At 31.2% G+C, this 24,758-nt stretch overlaps 1 protein-coding gene across 2 annotated transcripts in view; it reads right to left on the bottom strand.

Annotated features, from left to right (window-relative positions):
• Window positions 1-2,020: 2,020 nt before the first annotated feature.
• LOC142353684 (glutamate receptor ionotropic, delta-1-like) overlaps window positions 2,021-24,758 on the bottom strand; it is a 335,919-nt gene continuing 313,181 nt past the window's right edge. For both annotated transcript variants that reach the window (XM_075405992.1, XM_075405993.1), the window contains exons 17-19: window positions 22,249-22,361; window positions 4,768-4,864; window positions 2,021-2,849 (exon numbers count right to left, since the gene is read on the bottom strand). In XM_075405992.1, the coding sequence (XP_075262107.1) occupies window positions 2,120-2,849; window positions 4,768-4,864; window positions 22,249-22,361 (940 nt within the window). In that variant the 3' untranslated portion in view covers window positions 2,021-2,119. The remainder of the gene's footprint in view (window positions 2,850-4,767; window positions 4,865-22,248; window positions 22,362-24,758) is intronic.

Here is a 24,758-nt window from a genome sequence, read left to right as displayed (position 1 = left end):
TCTGTGCCATTCAGATTGTGCGGAGCGCTTCCTTCGATGATGATTATTAAATACCCTAGACGAACTCCGACGCTTATCTTGGAAGATCTTGCAAGATTCTTGCAATTGACGCCTATCTTTCAAGATGCAAGATCCGGACGCCTATCTTGCAAGAACCTTACAAGATTTTGCAAGATAGACGTCGAAAAAGGTTAACGAAAAATGTGCAATTTTTAAGACCAATTAACTCAAAGACCATATTGTCTTATGAGTTCAGTCCACCGAAGTGAGTTCTTGGTTCAAAACAGAATTTTCATATCCTTTCTGCCTTCAATAACGTATTTAAAAAACTCATTTTCAAAAAAATTTTCAATGACCCTTGAAATGGTTTGTTCTATCCATGCAACGTTTGAATTGTTAAGTAAGCACTAGAAAAGCTAATAAAAAGGCCTCCAGTACCTTGCAGCTTACCAAATAATACGTTTCGTTCGACATTTTGTTCATTAAATGAGACGTTTCTAATCAAAAGCTTATCTTGCACGATTCTTACAAGATCCACGCTGATCTTGCAAGAATCTTACAAAATTGACGTTTATCTTGCAAATCCGTCGGCTACCTTTCAAGATCTTGCAAGAATCTAGCAAGATTTTGCAAGTTGGTGCGTAATCTTACAAGAATCTTGCAAGATCTTGGAAGATAACCGTTGGTAATAAACTAGGTTAAATTAAAAAAAGAATTTAAATTTTAAAAGAAAAGGTTTTAAAAACAACAAATTGATAGAAAAGCGTTAAGATTTAGAAGGACTGATTTTTGTGAACACAATTTGGACTTAATCAGTTTTGCCCCCCCCCCCCCCCCTAAACCCCCTAAAAAAAGTCTCAGCTTACAACAATACAAACCACACGTTCGTGCCATTTTTGTACAGTAACATACTGTACATCACCAGGTGACACGAGTATTTACAATTGCTGGATGTCAAAAAAGGTAACTGAACAGAACTAAATAGAAAAAATGACAAATTTGCTCATTAAAAGATTGTCAGTGTTCAAACTATGTGAACTCTTTTGTGCGGAGATAGACATTAAAATTAAATTTTATCTAGTTTTTTTTAATTTACAGTAGGTCACCAAAATTTGAATTGATAATAACAACAGTAAAAGCAATTTCAACTAGATTTAAATTAATATAACCACTTGCATCTGGTTATACTTTCATCAAAATAAATTGAAAAAAATGAATTTGCATTTCAAAAGAAAATGCTTGAAGTTTTGGATTGTTTATTGTTCATTTCATTTTCTTCAATATTTTCATGTTTTAATGAGTTGTCATAAAAGTGAGATAGGTTATCGTTCTCAAGATTTTCTACAACTTCATTGCTAATTGTTAATCTTCTCTTCAGAAGTTTTTGAAGTAATAAAAGTTTGGGTTAGGTTATCGTTAGATATTCTGCATTCTTTGTGCAATAGTTTTCAAAAAATTATTACAAAATACGTGCTATTATAAAAACATGTAGTATTAAAAAATTGTAAATAATTAACTTTGTTACTACGATTCAAACAAAAGCTTGCAGAGAAGATTAAGATTTCAACAAATCATTGCTTGGATTTCATGTTCATTGGCACAGTTTTTTTAGACTAATGAGTTAACAACCTGATCACTGAAACTAACACCTTTTACTTGGCACAAAACAATTTGCTATAGACTTTGATGAGGGAAACAGTCTTAAGTACAAAAAACTACAAACACAATTTTTTAATTTGTATTACGTAAAAATGGATGTCATACGTTTCGAAACATTTAGTTATTTAAACCAAAAATGTCAGACTGATGCTAAAAGTATGCTAAAGTTTTTTATAATAAAAATTTTTTCGATCATGATGTTGTTTATCAGTGATGTTTGTTTCGTAATATTGTTTCCAAATACTTTTTGTAAATTCAACGCAGGGCATGTCAAATGTAAACGGCGAGATTTAAGTTCGCTGGAAAAATATGCATGATTATTTGTTAGTACCTTGTCACTTGCTACCCATGATTTACCAAATACAGCAGATATAGTCAATTCAATTTATATTATGCGCAATAAAATTAGTTTCAAAAAATTTTTAAATGGAAATTTTATTTACTAATTGTGAATTTCTCATCAAACTGTTGCCTCTTTTGCTTTTCGTTTCCGTTTCTGGTCCAGTTTCTTCACGCCTGAATAATGATGCTTAGACGGTGCTCTGAATTTAATGTACCTTGCAGGGCCACTAACAATTCCCGATTTGAAAATTCCATTACAAGAACCTAAATCTGCATCAGTTCGATTTGACTTGTCCAAAAATTCATCAGAGTTTTGCCTGTTATGGTCGTTGTTTTCGTTCATTGGATAATTTCCAAATTCAGTTTTCTGATGGGATTCATTGCTGGGCATTGAATAGGCTATCGCAGCTTTGTAGGTGTGCAGGTTATGAATGAACAAATTATTTTCTGAATTAGTTCTCAAATTGACAGGACTTGCTGGGTTTATAACAATTGGGTTGACCGGGCTTCGATGGGCGTTTGTTCTGGGTTCTATACGAGGGCTATATTTGGGGGGTAGTATGATCTCGCCATTAGGTTTCAAAGTGCAACCATCTGGCAGACCCTCCAGGGGTTCCAAACTTGGACTCAGATGCGATATTTGGTACAAATCGTTTGTCGAGAGATCAGCCGAGTTCTTTAGATCCGAATTGAGACGACTTGTCAAATCGGATTGCGAGTTGAATGAGAAAGAGTTGGCTATAAATTCAGATGTTTCTGTCATTTCGTTGTCGTAGTTTAGGAGATGCTCTTTTCGTGGAGCAATTGAAAGTGGTTTGTGAGCAAATGTATGCCTTGTTTGAGATCGGCTAAAATAATACGTTTTCAAAATATTCCATAAATTAATCAAATAAGAGTTTTCAACTCAAAGTAAGATTCAACAGAACATAAAACCAATATAACTCAGTTTTGCCCAAATTGTATTTATTTTGTACTTAAAATTTTAATTTTTTTCCAAATTAGTTTGGAAATTAGATTCTACAAATTCATCCATGCAGTCAAGAGCCAGCAAGATAGCAGTCGATCATGGAAGAAGACATTACCAAGCAAAGTCTTTAATTAAGTTTTTTGTAAAAAAAAACTACACAGCCACTCCCGTACCGAACCCCCAGAGACCATCAGGCCTGATTCAGAAAAAAAATCAGGCAAGGTCCCAGGCCTGATTCAGAGTGTGATCATGTCAAATACAAGGCTACTAAGAGAACACTCCAGAGTCGGTCTCTCAGGTTTCTATTGACAGAGAAAAATCAAGAGTTATCCCAAGTCTTGGGTCTCTCTGCCAAGAGAAGGTCCAAGTCTTGGTTCACTCTGTGCGGAGTACAACCAAGACTTGGTGACCTTTTGGCAGGAAAGACACAAGACTTGGGATTTCTTTTGCCAGAAAGGATCCAAGACTTGATTTTTTCTGGACAGAGGGTTAGAATGGCGCTTTTTCTAGGTTCATGGGCAATTTAAACACATGTTTGAGTACCCTAATGTACAAATAAAGCACCAATTAAGATTATGAATGCTATTAAACTATGTTCGTAGCTCTTGGTAAGGTATGGTCACCTTTTCAAGGCCAAAGGGGTCCTCAAAATACTTGAACTCCAGTGATATTGGGTAACTTTGATTTTTGGTAACAACAGATTTGAACAACTATGAGCTATATTTACAACTTTATTTTGGGATCTAACCACCAGTTGTGCAGGTGACACCAACAGTTTTTTTTTTGAAACAGTCAAAATTTTATTTGACCTACCTAACCCGCAAACGTTTCCTTTTTCTTTTGAACTTCAATTTATAGCTAATCCTTTTCGAGACCTAAAACCCAAGCTTGGGTCCTATTTGGAAATGAAATATTCAATTTTAACTTCTATTATGGGGATATTTTATAAATCAGTGAACGTCAAGAGAAGAAACCGATTCTAAGACTTGGCAGAGAAACCTAAGTCTTGGGTTTTCTCTGCCCAGAGAGGCCCCAAGTCTTGGGGTGGAGTTCACGAATTTCAACTGCAAATGTTTTTTTTTGACTGAAAACGTGTACTTGGGCGCCAAATTTGTAAAAGAGTTGCCCTCATTAAATTAAAAACATCGGATATTTATGATGTCAACCTTAACTCTGCTCAGAGGAACCCAAAACTTGGGTTCTGCGCTGCCCAGAAAAACCAAGTCTTGGCGTCTCTCTGCCCAGAGAGGTCTCAAGTCTTGGCTCCGCTACCCAAGTCTTGGTATCTCTCTGCCAAGACTTGGCTTCTGGAAAATCTCTTAATCAGGCCTGATGGGCTCTGGGGTTTCGGTACGGGCTGCTTATAATAATAGTCTGTCCCATAAAGTTATGATACGATATGTTTTATAGTTAGTCCCATAAAGTTGGAACGCAGAGGAACATTTGAAAAACCCTTGAAATGCAAATGAACAACGAATTGCTGATCATGTTTTAAATTTCAACATTGACCTTTGGAATGTTAAATTGCTTTGCAACTTTATCAGACAAAATTTAACTCACACAGTTAAGCACCAATGTTGTTGCTGTTATTTTTTCTTAAGCTTCACTTTTTCAAGTTAAATCTACCTGTTTCAATTTTGAACTTTGACATTTTTCCAGTGATTCTTGAAACGTTCTCTTATTACAATTTCATGGGGCGCGCTTTAAATTGAGTTACAATGCTTTTGTGACCTTTTTAAAGCTTAATTTGCCCAATACCGGGGTTTAAAAACTAAGTTAAAAAAAACAATTTTAGTTACCGATGCCAGAATATCTCGAACACTCCGACAGTGAATGCGAGTAGGGTTCCGAAAATCAGCACGTAGAATATACCAGCCACGTTGGTCAATTCAATACCTGAAACATAACAAATTGAGAAACTATGGTTAGAGCAACCATCATGTCGGTTGAGAAATTGTAAGCCGACAAATTTTTCTTTAAAATAGCAAAACTCAAGAAAGAAATCTAAGCAAACTGTTTTCCATATCACAGACCTGCTCTTTTTTAATTGTTCCGACCCACCTTGGTGGGGGAGGAACTATAAACTCAATTGTGTTTTTTTGTTCAATTTTCTTTGATCGAAATTTACAGCGGAGAGAGTTGTGAGTAATATCGTTACAAGGCCCTCTGGCGTAGAATATAAAAATAAAAAGGTTAATTTGAATTTTGGTTTGTGCATGGAGTTATCGAGGTTTCAATTTTGTGAACATCGGACGTTTTTCAATTGGTTTTGTTCACATTATCTGTTTTTTGCTCATTCTGTAAAATTTTAAAAATTGTTAACACTTTTAAAAGTGCTAATGGTTTTAATTCTAAAGACAGAAAAAAGTTGCTAAATAATTTGATTCAAATTTTTTCGTACCATATTGGGTTATTTTTTTCAAAATTTAGCCTTTTTTCCATCAAAAATGCAATTCTGCAGCACCTTTTTTTGCAAATAGCTTGAAGTACACGCCTAAAAACTACTGACACAGTCCTCTCAAACTACAAAAATGACTACGTTTACTCTTTTGCAATGGGAGGTTTTCTGAAATTTAATATTAGCCGGTTTTCCTATTTACCTATAAAATTATCAAAAATTCATCAATTATATTTGATAAATTGAATTTTTTTGGGATCAAATACCTGTTTTAAAAGTACAACTGCAATATCAGTGCTAGTTTTCACGAAATCCCAAGATCGAATTGTATAGGTCGCTGTTTTTCACTTCTTTATTTAAAAAATTTTTTGCCTTTTTGTTTCTTTCAACTTATTTAGCAGAACGCTAATACGCCCCAATGATTTGATATAATTGCTCAATTAACAAAAAAGCTTTTGTTTATACAAATGAAAGCCGATGAATTTATGTAAATTTCACCTAAAAGCTCAAGTTTCAAATGCCGTCTAAACTTGGTTTTACGTATTTTTTTTAATTGGGCTTTTGTTTTTTGATATTGGTAGCTTTAAGACTTATTCTCGCCGATGAATTTTCCAAGTGCCGTGTATCAAAGATAAAAGTTAATCTAATTATTGTTCTTATTTTGTGAAAGCTTATTATTTTTATGATTTTCAAGAAAAAGTATATTCAAACAATATGGAAATTTTGAGCATTTGCCATGTTTTGATTTTGTACTTGGTCTTTTTCCATTTGTGCCTTTCTTGCATGAATGACTGAACAATTTTCCAATTAATTGCGTTGAAAGGAGGTTCAACATAACAATTCTAAGGAGAACTAGTGTTTTTAATGATTGGTTATGCTTTAGCGGCTTCGACACCGATTTTTCGCAAAGTTTCATTGATTTTTTGCCCATTTTGGTCGTTCTTTTGTAGTCGATTGAAGTCTTCTGATCAAGGAAAATTCTCTTGTTTTCTGTGAAGGTAAAAAAAACTACTTAAGGGCTTAAGCTCAAAACTAATCGTTTTTATGACTTTGTACTTGTTTGTGTTAAAATTGATTTTGTTTTTTTTGAGCTTTTCCGGCATTTTTATTTTTTTTTGGTTAAAATCCGTTAACTTTTTGCTTAGATTACACATTGGCAGGACTCATCTTTTTGAAGAAGTAAAGTTAAGTGTTTTAGTGCGGTTTTTTATACTTAAAATGATGGGTTTTACGCTTTCACTCTGCGAAACCTTTCAATAAAACTTTTGTGTTTCAGGAATTTTTGCCCATATTTTAGTGTTATTGTTGGAGTTATGTCCCCATCAAAAAACTAAATGCAAATCCGGTTGGCATTCAATGCAGGCTTGATTTTATAGAGCATTTTTAGTTTAGTCAATAGTTTAGAATTTTAATGCAATGTACACTGATATTAATCAATTCTTTTTATGAAATCTTGATCGTATTCGTTATTTATTTCCCTTTTATTAGTCGTAAAACGGAATCTTGGTAATGAAAGATCTCATCGGCTTCTTCTGGAGTGTAAATGAACCAGTCTTATAATCTCAGAGTTGCTAGCTTATGAATTTTATGACTGTAAAATTTTTAGTTTTTTTCAAAAAATAAATCTTTTATCATTTACATTTTCTTTTTTTTGGCTACTTGCTAGCCGGTCCTATTTGAGGCAAGCTCCATATTTCATTAGTGAATTATGAGTTATTTATTTTTCAAATCAGTTTTATTATGAGGCTAATCTGACTTTGCTGATTTTTTTCTTTTCTCGTTTCTTGTTAATGGCACATCTCATCGGCCCTCTGAAACCGCCTTGTCTAATTCATTTACTGTTTTGCGTTAATGTATTTTTTTATTCGTACACCAATTGTTTTGAAGATAAATAAATATTTTTGAAAGTTTTCGATCTCTTCCTCTGTCGGAAGACAATTAAATCAAAAACGTGGATGAGCGGGTCGGACCTTATCGCACATAATCGAGCCTCCTTGTTGTCCCTTATTGATTTAAACTTTGAGAGGTTATTGCATTTTGCTGCAGTGGTGGGGAGGTGGGGCGAGGGAACTAAGAGAATTTATACCCTGAAATGTTATTTTACATATTACATTAAAAATCTTCAAAATCAAAGTTTCAGCACGGTCATTGAAAACTCGCGTTATTTTTGGCGGATTCCCATTTACAGATTTGAGAGAATTCCCAATTTACAACAGTCAGGCTCCTGGTAATACTGTTTTTTTAGTTGTCAAACTTGCTTCCATTTTTCACAAAAAAGGATCACCAAGAAAAGATCAGGAAAAATAGCCTGTCAAAAATGAAAAAAAAATTGGAATAATCGTTTTTAAAAGACATTGAACTCCAATTCTCAGGATTACGCAATCAACATTTATTATCCAAAGGTGAATAAATCGGACGAATTTTGACGCTTTTGGTTGAGTTTTGCTTAAACAGGGTCGAAAATTGCATTTCCAAGCGGATTTGGCTAAAGCAATGCTTCCTTAGCAGTGTTGGGGAATGCTTCTGATTCCCCAGCAATAATGTTTCAACGTTTACAACGACCCTGTGTTATGCCCAAAACCACTTGTTAACGTACTGTGTAATTTGACGCTGTATGTTGCCACGGTTCCAAATTTAAGACTCGATTAGTTTCTGAAATCTAATCAACAAAAATAACTCTAAGAAATCAACTTAGCACGTCAAATATGAATAAAAAACCTGGTAATGTACTATTGACTTTTTGGTAGAATTGGAGCTACAATTGGTCAGTAATGAAAACGACTTGAAGTTATATCAAATTCTTGGCCTTAAATAACTTGTTTTCACCTTCGCAACAAATACACCAAATTTTGTTTCATAGTCATTGCTCAGAGTAAGTTCTGCACTGTAAATGAAGAGAGAATGGATGGTTATCTTGTAGGAACCTGGTAAATTCTGGCAGATTCTTACAAGACAATGCAGATTTTTACAAGATTCCTACAAGATTCCTTCTGCCAGATTCCTACAAGATAACTATTTTTCTGCCAGATTACCACAATATAACGCTTTTTGTGTCAGTAGTTATATGTAAGCAGACCTGGGGGGGGGGGGGGGGGGGAAGGACGTACCTATGTATAAAGATTACGTATAGCCTATTTTCATCAATTTTCCAAAGACGTACATAAAAAAGAGAGTGAGAACAATAGACCTGTCATCTTACCATAATTACCCAGGGGTAATTATCTTAATTACCACAGGGAAATGCATCCGCTCGAATGCACTTCAGCTAATCTTATCTACTTAATAAAATAAATCTGCAGAACTTTTTCTTTCATACACTTCATTTACGCATAACTTTTTCAATTATCAAACAATTTTTTTAGTTTTTGATTTTTAATGAAGTTTTGTTTCGAATAATTTCGATATATTGAAAATTTTTCACAAAACCTTCTGTAAATTTTTTTTTGAAAATTTCATTTTTTTAAGTTTTTTTTTACTCCTGATGATGTGAAAGTATGCAACACCTTTTGGCAGTTTCTTTTCGTACTTTCTGGTTCATTTCTCAGTAGTTTCAGTTTCGAAAACCCGAAACCATGAACAAATTTTTTCAGATAAGGATGTTCAAATAATCGATTAAAAATTTTTAACTCAGATTTCAATGAAAAATACTAAAGCACAGGAAACCATCACTGAATTTTTTTTTGTTTTTTCACAGTTTCAGATTCTGAAATCTCAAACTAAAAATTTTTTTTGGTCGAAAAGGTATGTTACAGTACAACTTTAGAGGGTATTTTTTGAAGTGGAATTCAATGGTGGTATATTCACGGTCAATTGTAGATTATGGGTTTGGGATTTTTTTATAGTTTTAGTTTCTCAAACCTCAAACTACAAAATAATTTCTTCGAGAGTGGTATGCTATATCAACTCTCTATATGTTGTTTTTAACAAAACATTTGATGGCAATTTTTTTAACCTAAGAAGTTACATTTTTGGTTTCTCCGAAGTTTCAGCTTCTGAAACCTGAAACCTCAAACCATTTTTTTGGAACTATGTGTTACAGTACATCTTAATAGCATAATTTTTAACGCAGAATCCAATGGAAATAGTTTAAAAGTCGTGAAAAGAAGACACGTTTGTATTTTTTGAAGTTTTAGATTCTGAAACCTGAAATCTCAAACTTTTGTTTGGAATTGTGTGTTACAGTACATCTTTTTATCGTAATTTTTAACGCAGAATGCAGTGGGCATAAATTCTAAGTCATGAAGAGAGGATAAGTTTGTATTCTTTTCGAAGTTTTAGATTCTGAAACCTGAAATTGAAAAATAATTGTCAAAAAATATCCAAATCTTCAAAACAATACCCATTTCTTGCCAAAAATACCCAGTTCTTGGAAAAAATAGCCATTTATTGCCAAAAATTACCCAATTTGTTGCCGAGAACAAACAATTCTTGGCAAAAAAAACCAAATTCTCGAAAAACAAACACTCCACTGTTGTGAAAAATTCCCAATTATTGCCAACAGAGCCCAGGTCTTGGTGAAAAACATCCAATTGTTGACTCAAAATATCCAATAATTGTCAAAAACACCCAAATGTTTCCAAAAAATATCAAACTGTTGTAAAAAAAAGACAATTCTAGCCCAGAAAAATGTGTTTGTATTCCAGAATTTAGCAATTCATAGCAAAAATACCCAATTTTTACCAAAATATACTATATTTTTGCCAAAAATACCTAATTCCTGCGGAAAGGAACCCAGTTCTAGCAAAAATATCCTAATACTTGCAACACAAAGAGACACAAATCTCGCCAGAAATACCCATTTTTATCACAAAATAGCCAAATCTTGCCAAAAAACCGCAAATTTTAACCAAAATAACAAAATTTTATCAAATATTTATCTAAAATATATCAAAAATTAGACAACCTTGCATCATCTGTATTTCTCTAAGTTCTTAATAACAATCCAATTATTTAGTGACCTTAAATACATCAACTCTTGAGATCATCTTTTGTAAAGACGAATCTTAGGTGATCGATATGGGTTTGATGAGCACAATTTTGTCACGAGTTATTTGCTATTGTACAGAATTAATCGTTAAATGTTTGAGTTCAATCATAGTAATTTAACAATTACGTCCTATTATCTTCTCAATTACGAACAATTAGGTGATCTCATTTTTTGTGAGAGGGTCAATGAACTCTTTGGAACAAAATTTATTTCAGCAATGTCATATGATTGCTACAATTAGGGACAACTAGGTATTGTATGGGGTCACTGAACTTATGTGAACAAAAAATAATCCTTACTACTTACAATATTATTCATACTTTATCGAAGCATACACAGCTCTCGTGATTGAAATCAAGGTCTTAATCGTGATAATGTAAAAATTACGTCATAATTGCGTCATAATGATGTCATTTTTATTGTAGTGTACAAACCAAAATTCAACTCATTGTGCTTATTTTCCTTCTCTTCTACAACACAGCTATAGTTAGCTTTTTCGTTTTTTTTGGAGACAATTTGAATCTCCTTTTCCTACAAACCCATGTTCTCAGTTACAAATCCTTCAGTGGAGGTTGTTCATCTCTATTACATCTTCCTATTTCCAATTCCAGGTAAGTCACCTCTGTTATAAAATATGAAAGCAGACCTGAAGAAACGATTAAAGGGCTATTATATTCATCCTAGTCATTCGCAAATAGTATACTAATTCTTCAGAGAGGAAGATTTTGGAATATCGGTAACTTCAGTTCTTTTAGGAGTTCAACCGTCTCCATCAAAAAAGCCTGGTATAATGAATATCAAATCTGTGAAAATGAACAAAAATCTTAAGGCCCACTTCTTCTTCCCCGATTTCAATGATGATGTAGCAATTATAAAGGAGAGGAAGACGTGCTTCGGCTGGGTAGCTGATCCTCTGTTTTCAAGTCCGAGGCAGCTTCTGGTGTTCATTATTGCAATCGAGAATTTGCCTGTAGTCTGTTTCATACAAAGAGACAACTAAAGACTTCTACGAGAACCACATCGAAAACACAATTTTAAAAGTCTCAGATAACTTGTTCTGTGATTATGAGTTGTCCTGTAGACCGATGTATGAAAATCAATTGGGATTTTTTGAGGAGGGGAGAGAATTTAAATTTCTCTGGTGTGTGTCTGACGAGTATGACAATTTGCAGGAGCAGAAACATGATCGGGATTGTGACGAGTTGGAAAATGGGTCATTGACAGAGAGTATTATCGCGAGTATAGAAGAAGAGAACGCACTTAACCCCAAGTTAGACAACAAAAAATCTGACAAGGCAGTCCCCTTTTCGTGTTTTTCTACCGAAACTGGACAAGATACAATAAAAGAAGTACAAGGAGCATCGACTGTTGAAAATAATTCATTCAAGTCTGCCAGAACCATCCTTAGTACTGTAGTCAATGATTATACAGATTTCCAAAATCATATTTTATCTAATGAAGCAAGTGAAAAAATATCTGAAAAAACTTCCATCAAATCTGAGCAACCACCGTCTTGTACAAAAAAGACTGTCAAGAGAAGGGTTCCTGCTGTCAACAACCTTGAGGGAGTGGGAAGTAAAAATCCAGATGATGATGAAAACGAAGAGAAAATGTGTCCTCCATCTCGCAAATTGAGACGAGCTGCTGAGTTGTATAGTAACTAAACTAGCAGGCTGAGAAGTTATTTCTTTGACTGATTATTTGTTTATATTTTTGGTATAATTTCAGATCGAAAACTAGTATTTCCTGAGGTGACTAATTGACTGGTTAATTTGTAATATTCTGTTTTTGCACTCAGAAAAAGCTGAATTTCATGTATGCTTTTGAATTGATACTTTGATACTAAAATTTAATTGAGTTTTAAGAATTCATTTTCGAAATCAACTTTTATTTAGAACTCAATTTTGAATTAAAACTTATGTCAAAAAATGCACGTTTTGTAATATCTGTTTTTTTCAAAAGTGGCGGTCAACAACGAAAAAGGCTTGTTTTTGTAATATCTGTTTTTTTCAAAAACGCGGGTTTTTGGCTTCTGCATTACACTCCCGTCAGCTGATACTGGATGATGCAAAGCGATTGCAGTGATAATTTTGCAGCAAACTCCAGCAGCAATTTTCCCACGAGAATGTTGGAATAAGCGTGCTGCCTTTGATAATAGAATACCTGGTCTTTTTAAAGAATTTTGGCAAAGAATTTTTAGATATAGAAACTCGCTAAGTATAGAATTTACAATTTCTTTAAAAAAAGTTGAAAACCTTTTGCGTCATTTGTTACTCTTTAAAAAAAAATATTCTTTTACTATCCTGTTTTTCTAAAAAGTTGTTTTTTTTACAGAAACTCTTTTTTATTTTTCCATTTGTCAGTTTTTGAAGTTTTTTGATGTGAAGTTTTTAATTGAATTATGTTTTTAAATTAACATCTTTTTTACTAAAATAATTTTTTTTTGAAAATTGCCGTTTTTTACAATGTTTTTAACAAAAAATGTAAATCTTGATGTTTTTTCATTTTTCTGCTAAAATTTTCAATTTAAATATTTTTTTAAAAAAGAAAGTGTTTTACCAGAATAATTTTTCTTCAAAAATGCCGTTTTTTACATAAGGTTATTAACAGAAAATGCGTTGTTTTTTATTTTTCTATTTTTCTTTTTTTTCTGTTTTTGAAGTTTTTTGTTTAAAATTTTTAATTTAATTACTTTTTTGAAAATAAATGTTTTACTAGAATAATTTTTCTTTCAAAAATGCCGTTTTTTACATACGGTTTTTAACAAAAAATGCAATTTTTGTTCTTTATTTTTCTATTTTTCAGCTTTTGAATTTTTTTTTGTTAAACTTTTGATTGAATTATTTTTTTTAAACAAAATGTTGTTTTACTAAAACATTTTTCTTTTCAAAAATGCATTTTTTTTACATAATGTTTTCAACAAAAATTGTGAATTTTGATGTTTTTTTATATTTCTGTTATTCCATTTTTCAGTTTTTGAAGTTTTTTTTCATGTAAAATTTCCAATTTAATTTTTTTTTAAAAGAGAATTTTTTTCTCTGATAGTTTTTCTTTCTAAAATGTCGTTTTTTGAACTTTTAATAAAGTTTTAAACAAAAAATGCAACTTGTGTTGTTTTTTTCTATTTCTCCTTTTATCTCAGTTTTTGATCTTTTTATGTAGTTTAAAAATTTAATTTTTAAATTTAATTAATTTTTTTTTGAAAAAAACAATTTTTACTAGAGTAATTCTTTTTTCAAAAATGCCGTTTTTTACATAAGGTTTTCAACAAAAAATGCAACTTGTGTTTTTTTCTATTTTTCTTTTTTTTCTGTTTTTGGAGATTTTTGTGTAAAATTCTTAATTTAATTATTTTTTTTTGAAAAATGAATGTTTTACTAGAATAATTTTTCTTCCAAAAATGCCGTTTTTTATATAAGGTTTTTAACAAAAAATGCAATTTTTGTTGTTTTTTATTTTTCTATTTTTCAGATTTTGAATTTTTTTATGTAAAATTTTTAATTGAATCAATTTTTTAAAAAGAAACTTTGTTTTACTAAAACATTTCTTTTTTCGAAAATGCCGTTTTCTACATATGGTTTTTAGCAAAAAATGCAACTTGTGTTTTTTTGTTTTTCTAATTTTCCTTTTTCTGTTTTTGAATCTTTTTGTGTAAAATTTTTAATTTATTTATTTTTTTTTGAAAAATAAATGTTTTACTAGAATAATTTTCTTTCAAAAATGCCGTTTTTTACATACGGTTTTTAACAAAAAATGCAATTTTTGTTGTTTTTTATTTTTCTATTTTTCAGTTTTTAAGTTTTTTATGTTTTTTCTTGTAAAATTTTAATTGAATTTTTTTTTGAAAAAATATTGTTATACTAAATCAATATTTTTTCAAATGTCGTTTTTTACATAAAGTTGATCGAAATAAAAGATCGTTGATCGCGGCTCTGCCGCGAGGCGCGCCCAACGGTCTTTTTTTTCCGAACAACATGCAGAGCTGCACGCTAGGGATGCTTGACGTCAGTAATTGTCACCAGGCGACAACGGTACCCCGGGGTTTACTCTGAAGTATTTTTGTCACGAGACGATGAGTAAATCGGAATTTCTTAAGAAAAATATGATGTTAATAAAAATGTAGTTGTTCAAAATGAAAAAATAAAAAAGATAAGTTTGTCATCTAAAACTTGATTTGTTATAGATTTCCGCAGATTTTATCAATACGTGTAATTATTTGTAATAAATAATTGTAATAGGTAATTGATTTTTGTGATAATTGTAGTAAATTGATTTTTACAATTTTCGACTTCGCTGAAAAAATATTGCAAAAAACTTCAAGAGCTGAAAAATGAAGATATAGATTAAGAAAAAACATCAAAAATTACATTTTTTTGTTGGAAACTTTATGTAAAAAACGACATTTGAAAAAATATTGTTTTTGTATAACAATATTTTTTCAAAAAAAAATCAATTAAAAATTTTACAAGAAAAACCTTCAAAAACTTAAAAACTGAAAAATAGAAAAATAAAAAACAACAAAAATTGCATTTTTTGTTAAAAACCTTATGTAAAAAACGGCATTTTTGAAAGAAAATTATTCTTGTAAAACAATTATTTTTCAAAAAAAAAAATAATTAAATTAAAAATTTTACACAAAAAGATTCAAAAACAGAAAAAGGAAAATTAGAAAAACAAAAAAACACAAGTTGCATTTTTTGCTAAAAACCATATGTAGAAAACGGCATTTTCGAAAAAAGAAATGTTTTAGTAAAACAAAGTTTCTTTTTAAAAAAATGATTCAATTGAAAATTTTACATAAAAAAATTCAAAAACGGAAAAATAGAAAAATAAAAAACAACAAAAATTGTATTTTTTGTTAAAAACCTTATGTAAAAAACGGCATTTTTGGAAGAAAAATTATTCTAGTAAAACATTTATTTTTGAAAAAAAATAATTAAATTAAAAATTTTACACAAAAACTCCAAAAACAGAAAAAAAGAAAAATAGAAAAAAACACAAGTTGCATCTTTTGTTAAAAACCTTATGTAAAAAACAGCGTTTTTGAAAGAAGAATTACTCTAGTAAAATTTGTTTTTCAAAAAAAAATATATTAAATTTAAAAATTAAATTTTTAAATTACATAAAAAGTTCAAAAACTGAGATAAAAGGAAAAATAGAAAAAACAAATCAAGTTGCTTTTTTTGTTTAAAACCTTATGTAAAAAACGACATTTTAGAAAGAAAAACTATTAGAGAAAAAAAATCTCTTTTTAAAAAAAATAATTAAATTGGAAATTTTACATGAAAAAAAACTTCAAAAACTGAAAAATGGAATAACAGAAATATAAAAAACATCAAAATTTACATTTTTTGTTAAAAACATTATGTAAAAAACGGCATTTTTGAAAAAAAAATGTTTTAGTAAAACAACATTTTGTTTAAAAAAAAATAATTCAATCAAAAATTTAACAAAAAAAAATTCAAAAGCTGAAAAATAGAAAAATAAAGAACAAAAATTGCTTTTTTTGTTAAAAACCTTATGTAAAAACGGCATTTTTGAAAGAAAAATTATTCTAGTAAAACATTTATTTTCAAAAAATATAATTAAATTAAAAATTTTACACAAAAAACTTCAAAAACAGAAAAAAGGAAAAATAGAAAAATAAAAAACAACACATGTTGCATATTTTTTGTTAATAACCTTATGTAAAGAACGGCATTTTTGAAGAAAAATTATTCTGGTAAAACACTTTCCTTTTAAAAAAATAATTAAATTGAAAATTTTAACAGAAAAATAAAAAAACATCAAGATTTACATTTTTTGTTAATAACATTGTAAAAAACGGCAATTTTCAAAAAAAAATTATTTTAGTGAAAAAGATGCTCATTTAAAAAAAATAGTTCAATTCAAAACTTCACAACAAAAAACTTCAAAAACTGACAAATGGATAAATGAAAAAAAAAGTTTCTGTAAAAAAACAACTTTTTAAAAAAAAAGGATAGTAAAAGAATTTTTTTTTCTAAAGAGTAAAAAATTATGCAAAAGGTTTTCAACTTTTTTCAAAGAAATTGTAAATTCTATACTTAACGAGTTTCTATATCTAAAAATCTTTTGCCAAAAATTCTTTAAAAAGACCAGGTATTCTATTATCAAAGGCAGCACGCTTATTCCAACATTCTCGTGGGAAAAATTGCTGCTGGAGTTTGCTGCAAAATTATCACTGCAATTGCTTTGCATCATCCAGTATCAGCTGACGGGAGTGTAATGCAGAAGCCAAAGAAACCCACGTTTTTGAAAAAAAACAGATATTACAAAAACAAGCCTTTTTCGTCGTTGACCGCCACTTTTGAAAAAACAGATGTTACAAAACAAGCATTTTTTCACATACGTTTTAATTAAAAATTGAACTCTAAAAAAAGTTGATTTCGAAAATGAATTTTTAAAACTCAATTAAATTATAGTATCAAAGTATCAATTCAAAAGCATACATGAAATTCAGCCTTTTCTGAGTGCAAAAACCGAATATTACAAATTAACCAGTCAATTAGTCACCTCAGGAAATACTAATTTTCGATCTGAAATTATACCGAAAATAAAAACAAATAATCAGTCAAAGAAATAACTTCTCAGCCTGCTAGTTTAGTTACTATACAACTCAGCAGCTCGTCTAAATTTGCGAGATGGAGGACACATTTTCTCTTTGTTTTCATCACCATCTGGATATTTACTTCCCACTTACTCAGGGTTATTGACAGCAGGAACCCTTCTCTTGACAGTCTTTTTTGTACAAGATGCTGGTTGCTCAGATTTGATGGAAGTTTTTTCAGATATTTTTTCACTTGCTTTATTAGATAAAATATGATCTTGGAAATCTGTATAATCATTGACTACAGTACTAAGGATGGTTCTTGCAGACTTGAATGAAGTATTTTCAACAGTCGATGCTCCTTGTACTTCCTTTATTGTATCTTGTCCAGTTTCGGTAGAAAAACACGAAAAGGGGACTGCCTTATCAGATTTTTTGTTGTCTAACTTGGGGTTAAGTGCCTTCTCTTCTTCTATACTTGCGATAATACTCTCTGTCAATGACCCAATTTCCCACTCGTCACAATCCCGATCAGGTATCTGCTCCTCCAAAATGTCACACTCGTCAGACACACACCAGAGAAATTTAAGTTCTCTCTCCTCCTCAAAAAATCCCAATTGATTTTCATACATTGGTCTATAGGACAACTCATAATCACAGAATTGTGCACGGACTGATCAGCTCAATTCCAGGCTGTCTCAGACTTGTAAAATTGTGTTTTCGATGTGGTTCTTGTAGAAGTCTTTAGTTGTCTCTTTGTATGGAACAGAGACTTCAGGCAAATGCTTGATTGCAATAATGAACACCAGAAGCTGCCTCGGAATTGAGAACGGAGGATCAGCTACCCAGCCGAAGCACGTCTTCCTCTTCTTTATTATTGCTACATCATCATCGAAATCGGGGAAGAAAAAGTGGGCCTTATGATTTTTGTTCAATTTCACAGATTTGATATTCATTATACAAGGCTTTTTTGGTGAAGACGGTTGAACTCCTAAAAGAACTGAAGTTACAGATATTCCAAAATCATTCTCTCTGAAGAATTAGAATACAATTTGCGAATGACTACGATGAATATAATAGCCCTTTAATCGTTTCTTCAGGTCTGCTTTCATATTTTATAACAGAGGTGACTTACCTGGAATTGGAAATAGGAAGATGTAATAGAGATGAACAATCTCCACTGAAAGATTTGTAACTGAGAACTTCGGTTTGTAGGAAAAGGAGATTCAAATTGTCTCCTAAAAAAATGAAAAAGCTAACTATAGCTGTGTTGTTGAAGAGAAGGAAAATAAGCACAATGAGTTGAATTTTGGTTTGTACACTACAATAAAAATGACATCATTATGACGCAATAGTGACGTAATTATTACATTATCACGATTAAGACCTTGATTTCGATCACGAGAGCTGTGTATGCTTCGATAAAGTATGAATACAGTTTGAGTTCAGTGACCCCATACAATACCTAGTTGTCCCTAATTGTAGCAATCATATGACGTAGCTGAAATAAATTTTGTTCCAAAGAGTTCATTGACCCTCTCACAAAAAAAGAGATCACCTAATTGTTCGTAATTGAGAAGATAATAGGACGTAATTGTTAAATTAATAAGATTGAACTCAAACATTTAACGATTAATTCTGTACAATAGCAAATAATTCGTGACAAATTTGTGCTCATCAAACCTATATCGATCACCTAAGATTCGTCTTTACAAAAGATGATCTCAAGAGTTGATGTATTTAAGGTCACTAAATAATTGGATTGTTAGTAAGAACTTAGAGAAATACAGATGATGCAAGGTTGTCTAATTTTTGATATATTTTAGATAAATATTTGATAAAATTTTGTTATTTTGGTTACAATTTGCGGTTTTTTGACAAGATTTGGCTATTTTGTGATAAAAATGGGTATTTCTGGCGAGATTTCTGTCTGTTTGTGTTGCAAGTATTGGGTTATTTTTGCTAGAACTGGGTTCCTTTCCGCAGGAATTAGGTATTTTTGGCAAAAATATAGTATATTTTGGTAAAAATTGGGTATTTTTGCTATGAATTGCTAAATTCTGGAATACAAACAGATTTTTCTGGGCTAGAATTGTCTTTTTTTTACAACAGGTTGATATTTTTTGGAAACATTTGGGTAATTTTGACAATAATTGGATATTTTGAGTCAACAATTGGGTGTTTTTCACCAAGACCTGGGCTCTGCTGGCAATAGTTGGGAATTTTTCACAACAGTGGAGTGTTTGTTTTTCGAGAATTTGGGATTTTTTTTGCCAAAAATTGTTTTTTTTTTGGCAATAATTGGGTAATTTTTGGCAATAATTGGCTATTTTTTCCAAGAACTGGGTATTTTTGGCAAGAAATGGGTATTGTTTTGAAGATTTGGATATTTTTTGACAAATATTTTTCAATTTCAGGTTTCAGAATCTAAAACTTCGAAAAGAATACAAACTTGTCCTCTCTTCATGACTTAGAATTTATGCCCACTGCATTCTGCGTTAAAAATTACGATAAAAAGATGTACTGTAACACACAATTCCAAACAAAATTTTGCGATTTCAGGTTTCAGAATCTAAAACTTCAAAAAATACAAACGTGTCTTCTTTTCACGACTTTTAAACTATTTCCATTGGATTCTGCGTTAAAAATTATGCTATTAAGATGTACTGTAACACATAGTTCCAAAAAAATGGTTTGAGGTTTCAGGTTTCAGAAGCTGAAACTTCGGAGAAACCAAAAATGTAACTTCTTAGGTTAAAAAAATTTGCATCAAATGTTTTGTTAAAAACAACATATAGAGAGTTGATATAGCATACCACTCTCGAAGAAATTATTTTGTAGTTTGAGGTTTGAGAAACTAAAACTATAAAAAAATCCCAAACCCATAATCTACAATTGACCGTGAATATACCACCATTGAATTCCACTTCAAAAAATACCCTCTAAAGTTGTACTGTAACATACCTTTTCGACCAAAAAAAAATTTTTAGTTTGAGATTTCAGAATCTGAAACTGTGAAAAAACAAAAAAAATTTCAGTGATGGTTTTCTGTGCTTTAGTATTTTTCATTGAAATCTGAGTTAAAAATTTTTAATCGATTATTTGAACATCATTATCTGAAAAAATTTGTTCATGGTTTCGGGTTTTCGAAACTGAAACTACTGAGAAATAAACCAGAAAGTACGAAAAGAAACTGCCGAAAGGTCTTGCATATTTTCACATCATCAGGAGTAAAAAAAACTTAAAAAAACGAAATTTTCAAAATAATTTTCAATTATTTTCAAAACTTCATTAAAAATCAAAAACTAAAAAATTTTTTGATAATTGAAAAAGTTATGCCTAAATGAAGTGTATGAAAGAAAAAATTCTGCAGATATATTTTATTAAGTAGATAAGATTAGCTGAAGTGCATTAGAGCGGATGCATTTCCCTGGGGTAATTAAGATAATTAACCCTGGGTAATTATGATAAGATGACAGGTCTATTGTTCTCACTCTCTTTTTTAGGTACGTCTATGGAAAATTGATGAAAATAGGCTATACGTAATCTTTATACATAGGTATAAATAGTATAAATAGTATATAAATGTATATAATCTTTATACATAGTCCTTTTACCCCCCCAGGTCCTCTTACATATAACTACTTGTGTCTGGGTTTTACAAGATAACTAATTTCTGTCGAAATAACAAACGATAACAATTTTTTGTAAGATTGATGTAAAATCAAAATTTTTTGGGATTAACATCGAAACTGACTCTTCTCTGGGAATTCTTTATGTAAGATTACTATGCAACAACATAATCCCAATTGAGCTTGTAATGTGTTCTCTAACGAATTAGGATTAAGAATGAATTAGAAAGAATTGAAAGTTAAGAAATAAGAATACGTATTATGTATTTATTTGTATTTCATTGAGGCGCAATAGGTATGTCTTGTAACTCTTCTGAAATATATTTATATAACTATTTTGGAAAAGTACTCAGTAAACCATCATATCAAGCAGTTTTTTAATCAAGCACTGTTTAATATTTTTAAAAACTTTGCGTGGTCTTTAATCAGATCAACACGACAATTTTACTGCAAGTAATTTTTTTGAGATAATTTGAGCAGATTAGATATTATTAACCAATTGAAATGCAGCTCAACTGGAACAAACTCTTTCCCTTTTATCAAACTCTTGCAGGATATCCATTTTTCTGGCCGAATCTTCCAGATAATCATTTTTCTGGCAGATTCTGCCAGATAGACTATTTTCTAGCAGAATCTTGCAAGATTATAATTTTTTTGCCAGATTTTGGAAGATAATCATCTTTCTGTCAGAATCTGACATATTCCTGTAAGATAACATCAGGTCTCGACTAGGGAACTGTTTTCTACGTTACAAAACGATCGAATATGATTGTTGGGATGTCACCTTCTTTACAGTTTTTGAGTCTACTAGACAGAGAACTGAAGAAAATTTCAACTATGTTGCTATTTTACAGACATCAATCTTGCCAGTTTGGCCGGAATATTTAAAAAAATTGCGCAAAAATTGTGAACTGGTTTTTGAACCTTAAATTGAAACCTACACCCCGAAACTGATATCGGAAGAATTTTGAGTGGTCCCTCAATACCTAATGTATCAAATATGACCAATTTTTTTTTGAAAAGTTAAGAATTGACATTTTTTTCATTTATAGTCGGCAACTGTTAAACCGGGAAATCTATTAAAAAAATTGAAACAAAAATTTTTTCCCATCACGTTTAGCAACAAAGAATCCAACGTTCTTGTTCATGGAAATTTGAAATTGAGCGTCAAACATCCTGCAAATTTTGATCCATTAACACCAGAAAGAGAGAATTTCAGGGAAACTGTTTTCCACAGTTTATAAGTTTCTGTTCAACCTTTGATCTGGTACAGCAATTTTCTTAGTCATGATCAAATGCGCATCAGGAAAAAAATATTCTACAGAAAACCCACTTAACAAACAACCCTCAGGGTGAAATACCCACATACACCCACGGAAATTTCGTACAAGGATCATATATGATGTCCCGGTAATCATACAGAATCATTGATGATTTCCTAGCAATCATACAAGGATCGTACTAAGAAATAGAGTATGATTTGTATAACATCATATATGATCCTTGTATGACTACTAAGAAGTAGTAACCCGTAATAAACCCCCTCAGATATAAACTCGCCCACTGAAAAATGAATCTTATTTCGATTAGTAAAGAGCTGGGGGTGATTATGAAGAGAAAAACGTTCTTCATAAGAGGGGGGAGGGGGGCAATTTCATGATTTGTGATACGAAAGGATTGAAGTGCGACTTGTACCTTTTGCCCCATTATCCTTATTTGATGTCTCTTGCATTGGACAGCTGTTAGGTTGTTCAAACCACTTCTTTCTCAGTTTCTCCAACGTGCCACTCTCTTGCAGCTTCAGAATCCTACAAAATATTCAAATTCAAATATTCAATACGTACCAAACGTGTGTATGATACGTAAGAGGAAACTCTAAGTTTTTAAAACTAAATGAATGAAGATCATTGAAATACAGCGTGATGTATTAATGTACTGCACAGTAGAAAAAGTGAAATTGAATGATTATAAACGTTATATGACGTTAATTATGCGCTTATTGCGTGATTCTGTTCTTAGAAATACTATACCAATACCAGCTAGTTCAGACCTCTAAATTTTGCCGCTATTCTTCCAATTTTAAGCTATTCTGCCTGTAATTTTCAATCGCAAAAATCTAAAATTAAATTGCAAAAAATTAGGCAATGATCGATTGCATTTAAAATTTTGGTGGATCGAACCAGCGAAATTATGTCCAGAAAATAATTTAGGTGAGACAAATTCACAAGCTCACAGAATCTGAAATAATTATAGCAGAATTTTGGCCTGAAACGTCAAAAAAGCGAGTCAAATTAAACTGTGGCTGAAAATTTTTACTATTATAACAAATATCCCTGGTCCGTTCAAAATAGTTTAACAAAATGAAGGCACATGCTAATTTTGGTTATTTATTACATAAAAGTATCAAGAGTTAGTAAACAATGTCAAAATTTAAGTTCTAGTATTCTTTTTGTCTTCTAAGCGGCCAATTGAACGCGAATGTGATGAAAGTTTTATTATTAGTTTGAAGTTCCAATTTGATTTACATTCAGGTGTGGTTTTGTCGGCAAAATATTGTAATTAAAATCATGCATGTGTGGACTATTCATAGTTTCATTTCGCAGAATTCAAAAAAATGTTCTGAGGCTAGCAAAATCCACAGGGTATTTAAAACCCCTGTAAAATTTACTATGGAAATTCACTGAAGCTACATGACATTGAAGCTTTGATTTTGAGTTGTTAATTAGTTTGCGAAGTATAGGAGCTAATCTTGAGCATATTGACTATGTAAACAAAAGGAACAAACTTGAGCGATGTAAGTTGGAGTGGACTTTGTTTTTATTTGTTAATCAAACAGAAGAGAGACTAGCTTCGCAAAAAGACAATTTGTCAGAAATATTCCAAATGACACTCACAGGTCATTAAACGGAAGAAATCAAGTATGATTTCAGCAAAAAAAGAACTGTAGAGCTTGGGAAAAACAATAATACTTATTAATGAATTGCCCCCATATTCCAAAATTGAACCCCTTCAAAGCCATTTTGGTATATAACAAAAGTGAGTATTTATTCCCTATAAGCAGCTACAAGTTTGTAGTTACTATTTTATATTTTCAGGAAGGATGTAATGGGTATGTTAATTAGGAAAAATTAGTGCACAAAAAGGGAAACAATCAAAAAATGAGCTTTGAAGGATGTGTTGGTCATTATTTTGCATTTTTCCCGGAAAAAGGATAACTGCTTGCCCGTAAAGATTACTCAAAGAATGGGGAAAAACAAGAAAAAGAGATAAAAGTATTTGTCACAAAAATTACTGTGTGTAGAAGCAATGAAATTGTATGTGAAAAAGAAAAGACTTTTCAACTGTTTTAATTTGCTTTTGAGCATGGATACGTTAATGTTTTAATTCAGTAAGTGTTTGGTGTCTATGCACAACAACCAAATGGGCTTCGTTTCGAAAGAGAACTAAGCAGAAAAAAAGCGTGGATGAAGGGAAATGCAGAAATAAATTAAAAAAAAAGAAGATGAATTAAAAAAATATTTCTTTTTTTATTGCAACAGTTTTTTTTGGATCTGAGCCCGGTAATCCCTTACATGATGAACGAATTTGAGTAATATTTCAAAAGCGGTTTTGTATTCGCAGGAGAAAATTGGTAGAGATTTTGTGATTTAACGCAATTAGCTGTTGGAGTTCTTATATTCAATTTTTGTCAGTCAGGTCGAATCTATCAGGTGAAAATTGGGAAATTCAACGGGTCTAATTGAAACCTAATCTAGTAAACAGTAATTGTTAAAAAATTTTTGTCTTAATTATACAGTGGAGAGAGAGTCAAAATTACAATACAAGTAGAAATAAAAAGCAGTGGACATTCAGAAGAGCAAATTTTTGAAATAAGAGTTTTGGGTGGAAATAACGAGTTATGAAGTGGGTTTGACGCTTGAGATAGGACTAATTTTTGCTTTGGAGTCTTCTTGAGAATAGAATGATACGTACAAAAGAGCGCAAGTTTTTTTTGGATAAAATTTGTTGGAGAGAATTTCAAATGTTACAATATACAAGCGTCTCATTTTTGGCGAACCCTCTGCAAGTCCTCAAAACCCTATCCCCTCAAGTCCAATCGACCCCAAAATTTAACAGGCAATTTTTTGGACAATTGCATACGCATTCAGAAAAAGAGCGAGCTGTTTCCGGTAATCCAAAGCTGTTTATTTTGATATTAAAACAAG

The sequence above is a fragment of the Convolutriloba macropyga genome, chromosome 14 (genome assembly GCF_964194025.1).
Source record: "Convolutriloba macropyga chromosome 14, txConMacr16.3, whole genome shotgun sequence".
NCBI classification, from domain to species: Eukaryota; Metazoa; Xenacoelomorpha; order Acoela; family Convolutidae; genus Convolutriloba; species Convolutriloba macropyga.
Note: the sequence above shows the minus strand (reverse complement) of the source record. Positions and strands in the feature narration are given on the sequence as shown.